A 16,039-nucleotide genomic window follows, 5' to 3' on the forward strand; every position below is an offset into this window, starting at 1 on the left:
ATCAATAGCAGAATAACTGGGGCAGAAGAATGGATAAGTGACCTGGAAGACAGAATGGTGGAATTCACTGCTGCGGTGGAATAAAGAAAAAAGAATGAAAAGAAATGAAGACAGCCTAAGAGACCTCTGGGACAACATTAAACGCAACAACATTCGCATTATAGGGGTCCCAGAAGGAGAAGAGAGAGAGAAAGGACCCGAGAAAATATTTGAAGAGATTATAGTTGAAAACGTCCATAACATGGGAAAGGAAATAGCCACCCAAGTCCAGGAAGTGCAGCGAGTCCCATACAGGATAAACCCAAGGAGAAACACACCAAGACACATAGTAATCAAATTGGCAAAAAATAAGACAAAGAAAAATTATTGAAAGCAGCAAGGGAAAAAATGACAAATAATATACAAGGGAACTCCCATAAGGTTAACAGCTGATTTCACAGCAGAAACTCTCCAAGCCAGAAGGGAGTGGCATGATATACTTAAAGTGATGAAAGGGAAGAACCTACAACCAACATTACTCTACCTGGCAAGGATCTCATTCAGATTCGATGGAGAAATCAAAAGCTTTACAGACAAGCAAAAGCTAAGAGAATTCATTGCCACCAAACCAGCTCTACAACAAATGCTAAAGGAACTTCTCTAAGTGGGAAACACAAGACAAGAAGAGGACCTACAAAAACAAACCCAAAACAATTAAGAAAATGGTCATAGGAACATACATATCGATAATTACCTTAAACATGAATGGATTAAATGCTCCAACCAAAAGACACAGGCTTGCTGAATGCATACAAAAACAAGACCCATATATATGCTGTCTACAAGAGACCCACTTCAGACCTAGGGGCACATACAGACTGAAAGTGAGGGGATGGAAAAAGATATTCCATGCAAATGGAAATCAGAAGAAAGCTGGAGTAGCAATACTCATATCAGATAAAATAGACTTTAAAATAAAGACTGTTACAAGAGACAAGGAAGGACACTACATAATGATCAAGGGATCAATCCAAGAGGAAGATATAAGAATTATAAATATATGTGCACCCAACATAGGAGCACCTCAATACATAAGGCAACTGCTAACAGCTCTAAAAGAGGAAATCGACAGTAACACAGTAATAGTGGGGGACGTTAACACCTCACTTACACCAATGGACACATCATCCACACAGAAAATTAATAAGGAAACACAAGCTTTAAATGACACAATAGACCAGACAGAAGTAATTGATATTCATAGGACATTCCATCCAGAAACAGCAGATTACACTTTCTTCTCAAGTGCACATGGAACATTCTCCAGGATAGATCACACCTTGGGTCACGAATCAAGCCTCAGTAAATTTAAGAAAATTGAAATCGTATCAAGCATCTTTTCTGACCACAACGCTATGAGATTAGAAGTGAATTACAGGGAAAAAAACATAAAAAATCACAAACACATGGAGGCTAGACAATACATTACTACATAACCAAGAGATCACTGAAGAAATCAAAGAGGAAATCAAAAAATACCTAGAGACAAATGACAATGAAAACACGATGATCCAAAATCTATGGGATGCAGCAAAAGCAGTTCTAAGAGGGAAGTTTATAGCTATACAAGCCTACCTCAAGAAACAAGAAAAATCTCAAATAAACAATCTAACCCTATACCTAAAGGAACTAGAGAAAGAAGAACAAACAAAACCCAAAGTTAGCAGAAGGAAAGAAATCATAAAGATCAGAGCAGAAATAAATGATATAGAAACAAAGAAAACTATAGCAAAGATCAATAAAACTAAAAGCTGGTTCTTTGAGAAGATAAACAAAACTGATAAACCATTAGCCAGACTTACCAAGAAAAAGAGGGAGAGGACTGAAATCAATAAAATTAGAAATGAAAAAGGAGAAGTTACAACAGACACCGCAGAAATACAAAGCATCCTAAGAGACTACTACAAGCAACTTTATGCCAATAAAATGGACAACCTGGAAGAAATGGACAAATTCTTAGAAAGGTATAACCTTCGAAGACTGAACCAGGAAGAAATAGAAAATATGAACAGACCAATCACAAGTAATGAAATTGAAACTGTGACTAAAAATCTTCCAACAAACAAAAGTCCAGGACCAGATGGCTTCACAAGGGAATTCTATCAAACATTTAGAGAAGAGCTAACACCCATCCTTCTCAAACTCTTCCAAAAAACTGCAGAGGAAGGAACACTCCCAAACTCACTCTATGAGGCCACCATCACCCTGATACCAAAACCAGACAAAGATACTACAAAAAAAGAAAATTACAAACCAATATCACTGATGAATGTAGATGCAAAAATCCTCAACAAAATACTAGCAAACAGAATCCAACAACACATTGAAAGGGTCATACACCATGATCAAGTGGGATTTATCCCAGGGATGCAAGGATTCTTCAATATATGCAAATCAATCAATGTGATACACCATATTACCAAATTGAAGAATAAAAACCATATGATCATCTCAATAGATGCAGAAAAAGCTTCTGACAAAATTCAACACCCATTTATGATAAAAACTCTCCAGAAAGTGGGCATAGAGGGAACCTACCTGAACATAATAAAGGCCATATATGACAAATCCACAGCAAACATCATTCCCAATGGTGAAAAACTGAAAGCATTTCCTTTAAGATCAGGAACGAGACAAGGATGTCCACTCTCACCACTATTACTCAACATAGTTTTGGAAGTCCTAGCCACGGCAATCAGAGAAGAAAAGGAAATAAAAGGAATCCAAATTCGAAAAGAAGAAGTAAAACTGTCACTGTTTGCAGATGACATGATACTATACATAGAGAATCCTAAAGATGCCACCAGAAAACTACTAGGTCTAATCAATGAATTTGGTAAAGTTGCAGGATACAAAATTAACGCACAGAAATCTCTTGCATTCCTATACACTAATGATGAAAAATCTGAAAGAGAAATTAAGGAAACACTCCCATTTACCATTGCAATAAAAAGAAAAAACTACCTAGGAATAAACCTACCTAGGGGGACAAAAGACCTGTATGCAGAAAACTATAAGACACTGATGAAAGAAATTAAAGATGATACCAACAGATGGAGAGATATACCATGTTCTTGGATTGGAAGAATCAAGATTGTGAAAATGACTGTATTACCCAGAGCAACCTACAGATTCAATGCAATCCCTATCAAATTATCAATGGCATTTTTTACAGAACTAGAACAAAAAATCTTAAAATTTGTATGGAGACACAAAAGACCCCGAATAGCCAAAGCAGTCTTGAGGGAAAAAAAAACGGAGCTGGAGGAATCAGACTCCCTGACTTCAGACTATAATACAAAGCTACAGTAATCAAGACAATATGGTACTGGCACAAAAACAGAAACATAGATCAATGGAACAAGATAGAAAGCCCAGAGGTAAACCCACCCACCTATGGTCAACTAATCTATGACAAAGGAGGCAAGGATATACAATGGAGAAAAGACAGCCTCTTCAATAAGTGGTGCTGGGAAAACTGGACAGCTACATGTAAAAGAATGAAATTAGAACACTCCCTAACACCATACACAAAAATAAACTCAAAATGGATTCGAGACCTAAATGTAAGACCGGACACTATAAAACTCTTAGAGGAAAACATAGGAAGAACACTGTTTGACATAAATCACAGCAAGATCTTTTTTGATCCACCTCCTAGAGTAATGGAAATAAAAACAAAAATAAACAAATGGGACCTAATGAAACTTCAAAGCTTTTGCACAGCAAAGGAAGCCATAAACAAGACGAAAAGACAACCCTCAGAATGGGAGAAAATATTTGCAAACGAATCAATGGACAAAGGATTAATCTCCAAAATATATAAACAGCTCATGCAGCTCAATATTAAAAAAACAAACAACCCAACCAAAAATGGGAAGAAGACCTAAATAGACACTTCTCCAAAGAAGACATACAGATGGCCAAGAAGCACATGAAAAGCTGGTCAACATCACTAATTATTAGAGAAATGCAAATCAAAACTACAATGAGGTATCACCCCACACCAGTTAGAATGGGCATCATCAGAGAATCTACAAACAAGAAATGCTGGAAAGGGTGTGGAGAAAAGGGAACCCTCTTGCACTGTTGGTGGGAATGTAAATTGATACAGCCACTATGGAGAACAGTATGGAGGTGCCTTAAAAAACTAAAAATAGAATTACCATATGACCCAGCAATCCCACTACTGGGCATATACTCTGAGAAAACCATAATTCAAAAAGACACATGCAACCCAATGTTCATTGCAGCACTCCTTACGATATCCAGGTCATGGAAGCAACCTAAATGTCCATCAACAGATGAATGGATAAAGAAGATGTGGCACATATATACAATGGAATATTACTCAGCCATAAAAGGAAATGAAATTGGGTCATTTGTAGAGACGTGGATGGATCTAGAGACTGTCATACAGAGTGAAGTAAGTCAGAAAGAGAAAAACAAATATCGTATATTAACGCGTATATGTGGATCCTAGGAAAATGGTACAGATGAACCGGTTTGCAGGGCAGAAATTGAGACACAGATGTAGAGAACAAACGTATGGACACCAAGGGGGGAAAGCAGCGGGGGGATGGGGGGGGTGGTGTGATGAAGTGGGCAATTGGGATTGACATGTATACACTGATGTGTATAAAATTGATGACTAATAAGAACCTGCTGTATAAAAAAATAAAATTAAATTAAAAAATTTAAAAAAAAACCCTCACCTTTTAGATAAGGCTTTTGAGAGGGCATTTTTCACTACTTAATGGGCTATATTTGTTTATCCTTTGGTGACTAAAGGATTAAATATATGACTGATAATCCCTTTTGCTTATATATACTTGAGAGTGCTGAAATGTCATTTACATGTTATTTAATTTTCCTGACTTCTTATTTTTAAAACATAAAGCTTGATGCCTATGATGGTTATAACTATCACTAAATATTTAACTGCATTATCCCCATTTTACTGGTAAAAATAGTACTGAAACTGAGTAATGAAAATTTACCTTTGTTAAAATTCATTAGAATAATCAGGAATGTCTTCCCTCTGAACCATTACGACACATAGTAAATAATGTCAGGCAAACTGATAAATGTATAACCATAAATTTTGATGACCAAAATGCCCAATTATAATGGACAGCATATAGTGGTCGTATGCTTGATATGCCATAGTATGATGTGCAAGAACACACATCATCCCTGTTTTTGTGGATGGAAAGCTTTTAAACAAGATGAAAAATATCAATGGGTTGTGAATGAAAATAACATATTAGGCATTATATGGTGGATTCATGTCTTCACTGGGAACAACCCTAACCTAAGACAAGGAAGATTATGGAAAACCTTCTGGCATGCTCAAACTAAACTGAGTTTGGGAGTCACCATTATACACTTGACTCTTGCATGGGACACTCAGCTTTTTTGGGATATAGTACATGTACCTTAACCTTACTCAAGCAGTCAATACTCAGTGGAAACAAGGTATGTGTTGGATTAAACATTGGCCAGTGAAACAAAACGGGGGTCTAGGTGAAATAGAAGCTGACCTTCGTATAATGGAACAAGCTGAATTTACTTTTAATGAAAACTGTCTTTCAGAAGAAAAGAATTTACTCTCTGAAATAGATTGGTAGGAATCATCTTCCAAGAGCAGAGAAAAGAATGGGAATCCACTTGGAAAGATGATAAAGACTTCGTAATATGGTCACACAGACCCAATACATAATGCTAGAGAATGTTAGCACTCAACACTTGGAAAGAGCATATACTCTGACACAGCAGGGTCTGTTAACTATTTTACTCCACATGGGGACCCAGGTAGTCATGGGGTAATGGCCTTCCATTTTTACTTATGGAAGTTCAGGAAGAGCATCTTTGAGACACATGCAGAGCCCCAAACTTATGGAAATTTTCTGGGTGAAATTGTAACTTACATTGCTGATCTCTGACTGACCTCTCCCAAAGGATGGACCAAAATAAGATGAGTTATAGGAATAGGAATAATACTGAATGATACCCGTGTATTCCCCATGGGAGGGAGACAGCCTTGCTGCACAACAGTCAGTGGGAAAACTGTATAATAGTGTGAGTTGAGACAAATGATTGACTTTGTCCTCAGCTAACATGGAACCTAGAAATGACAGAATCCTCACCACTGGTGGTAACACTTGTCCATCATAACATCTGGTATGTGGGCAAAGAACAATTTCTTCTAGGAAGATTTAATAAACACTTCTGTGATACTTCCTGACTTCTTTTGTAACCAGATGAAACTGTATCATAACCATACTGTGATATGGTGTAATACTGGTATTGTTGGTAAGGTTCAACTGCCTTATATAAATACATCTTATGATAATCAAATGTATTGGGAAGCTGAACTAAAACCTCCCCAGGATGTGATACCAATGGAGAGTGACTGGCCTGAGGAAGAATTAGATATAGTTCATTACTTTAAATAGCTCTGTACAAGTTTATCCCAAAGTTCAAGTGGCCATAGATCAAGGGAGTAAACAGATAATTAAATTGGTACATCAATATAAAGATGTTTTAAATGGTCTTATAGATTGGAAGAATTATTTCTTTGAACCTATTTTCATCCTTCATTGCCTTCTGCAAGTATTAGATATGGTTATGTTGTTCTTGCTTACCTTATACATAAACGCTTTACTAATTGTAAAAGCCCAAAACAACTGTTTTGTTGTTAAAAAGACCATGATTGAGAGAGAGAGAGTAGATTGTAAGGAAAGAGACAACACAGTAGATCTAGCTGCTTACTCCTTGAAAGTCTCCCAGGAAACCATGCTTGGCCCTTGGCCAACCCTGGGAATATGGCCGTCAAGATGGTTTTATTTTGTTTGTTTTGTTTGCTTTTCTGTTTTCTTCCAGTTTTATTGAGATATAATTGACGTATAGCACTGTGTAAGTTTAAGGTGTACAACACAATGATTTGACTTACATACATCCTGAAATGATTAACACAGTAGGTTTAGGGAACATCCATTGTCTCGTGTAGATACACATTAAAGAAATAGAAAAAAATATTTTTTCCCTTGTGATGAGAACTCCTAGGATTTACTCTCTTAATAACTTTCATTTATAATATATAGCAGTGTTAATTATACTTGTTGTACATTATATCCCTAGTACTTACTTATCTTATAATTGCAAGTTTGTAGCTTTTGACTACCTTCATCTAATTCCCCCTTCCTCCACCATCCGCCTCTGGTAGTCACAAATCTGATCTCTTTTTCTGTAAGTTTGTTTGTTTGTTTGTTTTTTGCCTGCACCTCACGTCATGTGGGATTTTAGTTCCCCGACCAAGGATCGAACCCGTGCCCCCTGCAGTGGAAGCGCGGAGTCTTAACCATTGGACCGCCAGGGAAGTCCCAAGTTTGTTTGTTTTTGAAATATAATTGACCTACAACGCTATGTTAGTTCCTGGTATGTAACACAGTGATTCAATATTTCTATGCATTTGAAAATGATCGCCATGATTGTCTAGTTGTCATTTGTTACCATAAAAAGATATTACATAATTATTGACCGTATTCCACACACTGTGCACTTCATACCGGTGACTCATTTATTTTGTAACTGAAATTTGTGCCTCTTTATCTCCCTGTATACAATGGAATATTACTCAGCCATAAAAAAGAATGAAATCTTAACCATTTGCGACAACATGAATGGATCTAGAAGATATTATGCTAAGTGAAATAAGTCAGGCAGAGAAAGACAAACACTGTATGATTTCACTTACATGTGGAATCTAAAGAACAAAACAAATGAACAAACATAACCAAATAGAAACAGAGTCATAGATACAGAGAACAAACAGGTGGTTACCAGAGGTGGGGGGTAGTGGGGGGAGGAGAGAAATAGGTGAGGGAGATTAAAAGGTACAGACTTTCAGTTAAAAAATAAATGAGTCAGTGTTCTTTATGTTAGTGATTGATGATTTTGTTATACACATCTGGAGCAACAATCAGGATAAATAATATGCACCTGGTTTCGTTGTTGGGTTCCTGAGCTTGGAGCAGCATGGCCAACTGCTAGCAGAATTATCCAGTGACCAGTCCCCCATCTGAGCCTCAGATCCTGAGACTCAAATTGGCTTCCTGGGCAGAGATATGTCACACATGTCCTTATAGTTTGCTGCCAAAGAGATAGCACTCCTGTGTGGTCTCAGATGAGGAAGAACTTAGCTACATTAATATCTTAAAATTTGTCCTTGAACTTAAAGCATGACTAAAAATATCTGAAACATTTCTGGTTACATTAAATTTTCTCTACTGTCCTAGTATATGAAATTAACTGGAAGACTTACCAGGCGTCTGCATACTGCACCACTATCAATATATACATATTTGTAGTGGGTGCATTTGTATGTATCTGTTCCTGCCTGAATTTGAGATTTAGAGCCCTTTACAAAACCACTGCTTTGGCTCTTGTGTAAGAAGAGCAGATTAAACAGATTCTCATCTGAGTAGGACCTGGTTTTATAGTCTTTCTCTGACTTTCTCACTGGACAAAAGGAAGCTCTTACGATGGGTCTGTCGGGATTTTTTAAAATTTTCACTTACTCTAATAAAGGCTTTGATTGTCTTTCTTTGAAAAATGCTATAATCTGACTCATAACCTATCTCCTAGGGTAAATTCCCCCTTTTCTCACTGCTCTTCCTTACAGTGCATTTCCTCACACTGTTCACAGGGATCACCTTCATGTAAGTGGTCTGTACTCCTATTTCTGTAGTTCCATAGACTTATGGGAAGCTGTTCTATAGTCTGCACCTCCTCTTTCCTTTAGGAATACTCTCATTCAAATATTATACAGAGGTTTTTTTGGGCTTTATCTTTTTTAATTGAAGTATAATTGACATACAGTATTATATTAGTTTCAGGTGTACAACACAGTGATTCCATGCCTAGGTTTTTGCTGGGGAAAAAAAGTAGATTTCTCTCAGTTCTCATATATCTAAACAGCCACATCACTCAAACTTTGATTTTGTTCACAGGAATGTATCTGAAGAAAAGAATCCTCTTACTATAATCCTTGATTTTAAGTATTCTGTTTTATAAATTCTGAGCCAAATTTTTATGAAAATTTTTATTTTAAAAAAGTGGTGAGGGACTTTCCTGGTGGTGCAGTGGTTAAGAATCCGCCTGCCAATGCAGGGGACCTGGGTTCAAGCCCTGGGCCGGGAAGATCCCACATGTCGCAGAGCAACTAAGCCCGTGCGCCATAACTACTGAGCCTGCGTGCCATAACTACTGAAGCCCGCGTGCCTAGAGCCCGTGCTCCGCAACAAGAGGAGCCACCACAATAAGAAGCCCGCACACTGCAACAAAGAGTAGCCCCCACTCAATGCAACTAGAGAAAGCCTGTGCACAGCAACGAAGACCCAATGGGGCCAAAAATAAATTTTAAAAAAAAAGTAGTGACTTAAGAACAGGAAAATATAGTTTGCTTATATCTACCCTTTTTTCTTGCTTTTACATACCCCACTCTGCCCCCTCCCCCCACCATCAAGTGATTAGGTTTGACTACGTGCCTAGTGTTATTCATGTGGGTTTCAGTTAAACTAAAAGCTGAATGCCATGGGACCAAAACCCAGGTGACAAATAACCAGACTAAAACATTTATTGTACTTAGTTTGATATAAATTCACAGATGAACTAGGTAAGATATCTTTGAGTTCACTGTAATTTAAAAATTGAACATTGTAATATAGGATAAGAATTGACCTGACTGTTCATTTTCAGTCCACTTAAAGTGTCACTCAGAACCAAAATAACTATACAGCTGAAATTCTTCAGTGACTAGAACCATCCCAGCTTTTGAATAGACTAATGGCATTAAGCTTCTTTTAAGAAAATTGGCAAAAAACCAAGATGCTTTGAATCAGTCTTCTACTCTGCCAAATATTCTTAGACCAGGTATCTCTTAGGATTGGGGAAGAGGTGGGTAGAGTCTATTGATATAAAATACCTGTTTAAAAGAGCTCCCCAGGGCTTCCCTGGTGGTGCAGTGGTTAAGAATCCGCCTGCCAATGCAGGAGACATGGGTTCGAGCCCTGGTCCGGGAAGATCCCACGTGCCGTGGAGCAACTAAGCCCGTGCGCCACAACTACTGAGCTTGTGCTCTAGAGCCCGCAAGCCACAACTACTGAGCCCGCGTGCTACAACAAAGAGTAGCTCCTACTCGCCGCAACTAGAGAAAGCCCACGCACAGCAACGAAGACCCAACGCAGCCAAAAATAAATAAAAATAAAACAAATTTATTTTAAAAAAAATAAATAAAAGAGCTCCCCAAATCACAGTAAGTAGCCAGTTGAGGAAGGATTTGAAGATTGGGTAATAGCTGACTTTGAGGGTTTTTTTTCTTATTTCTTTCATTTATCTTCTTCACAAGGAATGTGAAGCCCTTTAAGGGCTTCTTTGCTGTTACACAGTGGAGGCAGTGTGCTATAGTGGAGAGATCATGGGCTTTAAAGCCACATAGAACCTGGGCTTGAATTGAATAACAGCTCTGCAACTAACCAGCTGCCTGGACTTTAGTCAAGCTTCAAAACCTTTTCTTGTCTATAAAATTTGGATATTAAAATACCTATTCCATAAACTTGTTAATGTTTAAACAAGATGACACATGTAAAAAGCTTAGGGTTAAACCTGACGCATGGCAGGGGCCCAATACATGTTCTCTAAACCTTTCTTTTCCCAGATTTGATAGAATAGAAGCTTTTAATGAGTAAAACTTAGATGAGAAAATCATGAAAATGTGTTTTTCTAAACTCAGAAGCTATTCTTTGAGCAACTACTAGGCATTATGGGAAATTTTTTTTAATGATTAAGGCCCAGTCTTCCACCTACTCACAATCTACTAGGAGAAAAAGACAGATGAATAATTCAACTACAGAATATAAGAGGTAGAAACAATGTGCTATTGCAATTTATAGGGTAGGGGGGAATTCTGATATGGTGGAGAAGTACTGAAAAGGTGTCCAAAGTAATTTGTGTAACAAAGTAGATATACTCTTGAAGTTCTGATTTTAAGGAATCAAATATAAATTACAGTTTGCATTGGGGCATATTCTCTTTAAATGTTAAAGCCAGAAGTTTGACTTAAACAAAATTACCCAAACATATATTTAATATAAACTACTTGGTCTTAATTTTGTTCTTGTATGTCAGTTTTTAGAGGAATGGATGCATCTTGGGAACTCCTGCTATCATGTGACAGTGAAATAGTTTGAGTACTGATGGCAGTTTTAAAAGTGACCTTTATTCAGGTTCTAAAAATACAGTTTGTGCTTCTTAACAAAACCACGTTGCTCCTCCATATTGAAAGAAATGTCTTTTCTTTATAAAAGCTTGGTAGGAGTTATTGGAAATATTCAAATTGTCCTTTAAAGGATTTTTTTAAATTCTAGGGCTGCTTCATTAAACATCGGTTTATTCTGTGCTGCAAATGTTTTAGAGATCCTTCATAATCAAGTCCCTTGCTTAGGATCTTCTGGTCTTAATGTAAGTTCCACTTTTCTCATTCACACAGACTTGGACATTACATTTAAAGTTTGCCTTCGATCCCATCTCTCAAATTAATTTGCGTTAGTCTTGGATATAATCAAAGTTGTATGGTTAGCATTCATCCCTGATGAATTGATGAACACTAGCACTGGAGACTCATGCATTTAGATTTTGTTGAATATTTTGGAATGAGAAATCAGACTATATAGATTTAATCAGGTAAATACACTAGAGATGTATTACTTCCTTGTGAGTGCATTTCCCCAGTTGTGTCATAGAGCTTGTTACTTAAACCTAAATCAGAAGTGCTCTAAAGACAGGTTGCAAAATGATTGTCAAAGACTTCTTATCAACTACATTTTTTCCTTGCCCAGTTTTCTCTTGTTGGCTCTATTTTTGTATCATTTGCATTTTTTTCATCTTCGTGTTGAAATAGCTCATGCTTTATAGGAAAAGAAAGTAGTGATGTTTGGAAGTCTAGGCCAGGGCCAGAATCCTGTGGGCCTACTGGTTGTTCCCTGTAAGGACTGGCCACAATTTGACAGACCATAGAATCCAGGAGTTGGAAAAACTTCAGAAGGTTTTGGATGGTTGTATCGTAATGGAATCTTGGAATACGAAGAGCAGACTTCCAGTACCAACTCTATCATTCAGAGGCTGCATGCCCTTTTGGACAAGTTATTTTACTCTTCCAAGCCTCCACTTGCTCACCGTTAAAGTGGAGATATCCTCTCCTTTAGGGGATTGTTGTGAGGATTAAATGAGGTAATAGATATCAAAAATAATTATAAAATAACTATATAAATGTAAGGAAGTAGTACTAGCTTCCTGCTCCAAGCCACAGTAAACAAAAGATGGCTACCTTGATGTCAGAGTTAAGTGTTCCCAAACTCTGGGCTTCAGTGGGACTGACACTAACCAACTCTGAGATTTTGAGCACAGCATTCTTTCTCTTTGGGCATCAGTTTTCTTATCTGTCAGATTAGATCTCAGGCTAGGTGAACTCTAAGAGTTTTCCAGCTCTAAAGATCCTAAGTGTACCTCCTTTCACTATCACTCTATTATTTACTTGTGATGCAACTGACAGAGGGGAAAATATTTAAGCTCAAAATGAAGTACCAGGGCTTCCCTGGTGGTGCAGTGGTTAAGAATCCGCCTGCCAATGCAGGGGACAGGGGTTCAAGCCCTGGTCTGGGAAGATCCCACATGCCGCAGGGCAACTAAGCCCTTGCGCCACAACTACTGAGCCTGCACTCTAGAGCCCGCGAGCCACAACTACTGAGCCCACGTGCCGCAACTACTGAAGCCCACGTGCCTAGAGCCCGTGCTCCGCAACAAGAGAAGCCACTGCAACGAGAAGCCCGCGCACCGCAACGAAGAGTAGACCCCACTCATCACAACTAGAGAAAGCCCACGTGCAGCAACGAAGACCCAACACAGCCAAAAAATAAAAAAATAAGAAAAATTAAATAAATACATTTATTTAAAAAAATTAAGTACCATCATAAAATTCCCCTTGTGAGTGAAATCCATGATTAAGTCTCAGAGAGAGAGTGAAAGGGCTTCGATTAGTGTCTCTTTCCTTCTGAGAGCTAGGCCTTCCTATTAACTGTTTCTGTGAGCTATATTTGCCAGTCAGGTAACAATCTGAGAAGTTTCTGCTGCTACTATGCCAGCAAAGAAATATTTTGGCAGTAATGTCCTTGGCATCAAGCCAAATACGTTTCACAAAATGATATCTTATAGGAGGCAGGTTTGGGCATTAAGGAATTTCCTCACATACCTACACCCATGGATTATTCCCTTCCAAAATATATTTGCTACAGATATGTATAAATCTGTAATACTAATTGATGAATAAATAGTACTTTATATTTTTGTTTAATAAACATTTTATTGAGTGTCTGCTATCAGCCAGACATTATGCTGGATACTTTACTTACGTTATATCTAATTTTCATGTAACCTCAATGTCACCTAGGGGTCTCCCTGCTGGGGATGGAGGTACATACAGGGGGATGAGGAAGTTGTTGACATCCTCACAAGACCTCTGGTTCTGAGCATCTACTTTCTGCTGAATTTCTATAAGTTTGTCCATTTTACAGTACAAAATAGGAAGATTGCTTATCATCTTGCCATGCTGCACATGCTATCTCTCTATTCCATACAGCATTCACCCAGGTGTGAAACCTAGCCTCTTCTTCAATTTACACATATATTATCTTCACTTGAGGCATTCGTGTATGTGGTAGATTTTACTGAAATAGAAGGAAGGTTTATTTGTGGCATCACAAATAATTTCAAATTAACACCAAATATCTCATACCACCTGGGAGTTCTTTCCTCTGGGCAGTTCATCCCACACAGAGGGATAGTCTCTCATTGATTCCTCTCTTTCTCACTTTTCCTTCACCTTTTAAATTTCCCCCTATACCTTAACCTCACTTCTGATTCAAATATATATATATATACACACACATATATATACATACACACACGTGTGTGTGTATGGATAGATAGATATAGATATATATGCAATATTTTAGTCTTTATTCCCTAAATGAGCCACGGACTTGCCTTTGCATATCCAGACTCATCTAGGTATATGTTCAGTGAAACAAAAAAAGGCTTACCACTCTCAGAATCCACCCTCCTTACAAGGCAGTAGTGGTTATAAACAGCATTTTTTTCCCCTAATACCAAATAACACTGTAAGGATTGGTATTATCCTCATTTTATAGATGAGTAAACAAGCTCAAAGATTTAATGACTTGTCCAGGATTATTCATTTAGTAAGTGACAAAGTCAGATTTTGAAGCTAGGTCCATTTGCATCCAATGCACTTTCTACCAAACAAGACACGATTCAAAAAAGAAATTGGAAAAGATGTAATTTAAGGACCTCTGGGCTTTTGAAAATAGGAAAATTGCTTTGAAAATTCATAGCATCCGAATCCATTTGGAATAGGGACGCATAGCTTTACCATTGTGGCCCAAAGCTGCTGTTTAAGAAGGTAAGGAAACATAAGGTTTCAGTAATTTAAAAAAATCCTGCTTGATATCAGATAAATGGGCATTTATTATGGCTAATTAAATTTTATCTTTTAAAATTTACTTAGACATTGACTTTTACCTGATAAATATTTATTAATCCTCTCTACCTTTTTTATCGTATTTCTTTTAGAAATATTTTTTCTAATACCGGCTATTTTTTTTTTATTACAGAGACAATTAAAGGCAGATGCTAGAAAAGCTATTGGAAGGCTTCAACTCCGCACACTGAAACAAGGAGACAAGGTGCATTTATGACTTGTAAATGCTATTTGTTTTAAAGCAGTGCTACCAAGCCATTGTTAAAAGCTAAATGTTCTTCCAAAGTATGATTTTCATTGGAATTTATAAATCTTATTGATTTTTTAATCTATTTGATGCTGGAGGTAGGCTGAATAATGGCCCCCAAAGACATCTAGGTCCTAATCCCTAGAACCTGTAAATGTTACCTTGTATGGCAAAAAGTACTCTGCAGATGTGATTAAGTTAAGGATCTTGAGATGGGGAGGTTATCCTGGATTATCCGGGTGGATCCTAAGTATAATCACAGTGTCTTTATAAGAGGGAGGAAAGGGGAGATTTGACTACAGTGCAGTAGGAGATGTGACAATGGAAGCAAGAGGTTGCAGTGATGCAAGAAAGGGGCCATGAGCAATAACAGTAAGAGTATAAGTTTGTGTCATTTTAAGCCACTAAGGTATTGTAATTTGTTACAGCAACAGGAAATTACTACAGTGCTTCAGTACAACTCTACTTGAACATCCATTTGCAGATTTAGCACAGTTGAAAACTACCATTGATGTATAAAACACGTATCAAAAAATAGCTATGGAAGTTTGTACTACAATAAAAATATAGCTACAGAACTTACTGAAATAAAAAAATACCATTTATAACAGCACCAAAACCATTATATACTTAGGTATAAATCTTACAAAATATGTACAAGATCTATATGCTGAAAAGGGCAAAACATAATGAAAGAAAGAAATCAAAGAAGACCTAAAGAAATGGAGGGATATACCGTGTTCATGGGTTAGAAGACTCTGTTGTCAAGATGTCACTTCCTCCCCAAACTGATCTATAGATTCAGTGCAGTTTCAATCAAAATCCTAGTTGCATCCTTTGTAGGAATTGACAAGTTGACTCTAAGTTTATTTGGAAAAGCAAAAGATCTAGAATAACCAAAACAATTTTGATAAAAAACAAATTTGGATGACTCACGTTTCCTGATTTGCAGAATTATTTTAAAGCTACAGTAGTCAAGAAAGCATGGTATTAGGGAAAGGATGGACCTTTAGATCTTTGAAACAGAAGAGACAGTCCAGAAATAGACCCACACATAAATGGTCGATTGATTTTCGACAAAGGTGCAAAAGCAATTCAAAGAAGAAAGGGCAGCCAATTGTTGGCTCTCCATACGC

General features: G+C 37.4%; 1 protein-coding gene across 2 annotated transcripts in view; it reads left to right on the forward strand.

The window, feature by feature from the left end:
* RNF128 (ring finger protein 128) overlaps positions 1 to 16,039 on the forward strand; it is a 102,660-nt gene that overhangs the window by 72,341 nt on the left and 14,280 nt on the right. For both annotated transcript variants that reach the window (XM_036840838.1, XM_036840837.1), the window contains exon 3: positions 14,790 to 14,861. In XM_036840838.1, coding sequence (XP_036696733.1) covers positions 14,790 to 14,861 — 72 coding nt within the window. The remainder of the gene's footprint in view (positions 1 to 14,789; positions 14,862 to 16,039) is intronic.

This window comes from Balaenoptera musculus, chromosome X (genome assembly GCF_009873245.2).
Source record: "Balaenoptera musculus isolate JJ_BM4_2016_0621 chromosome X, mBalMus1.pri.v3, whole genome shotgun sequence".
NCBI classification, from domain to species: Eukaryota; Metazoa; Chordata; class Mammalia; order Artiodactyla; family Balaenopteridae; genus Balaenoptera; species Balaenoptera musculus.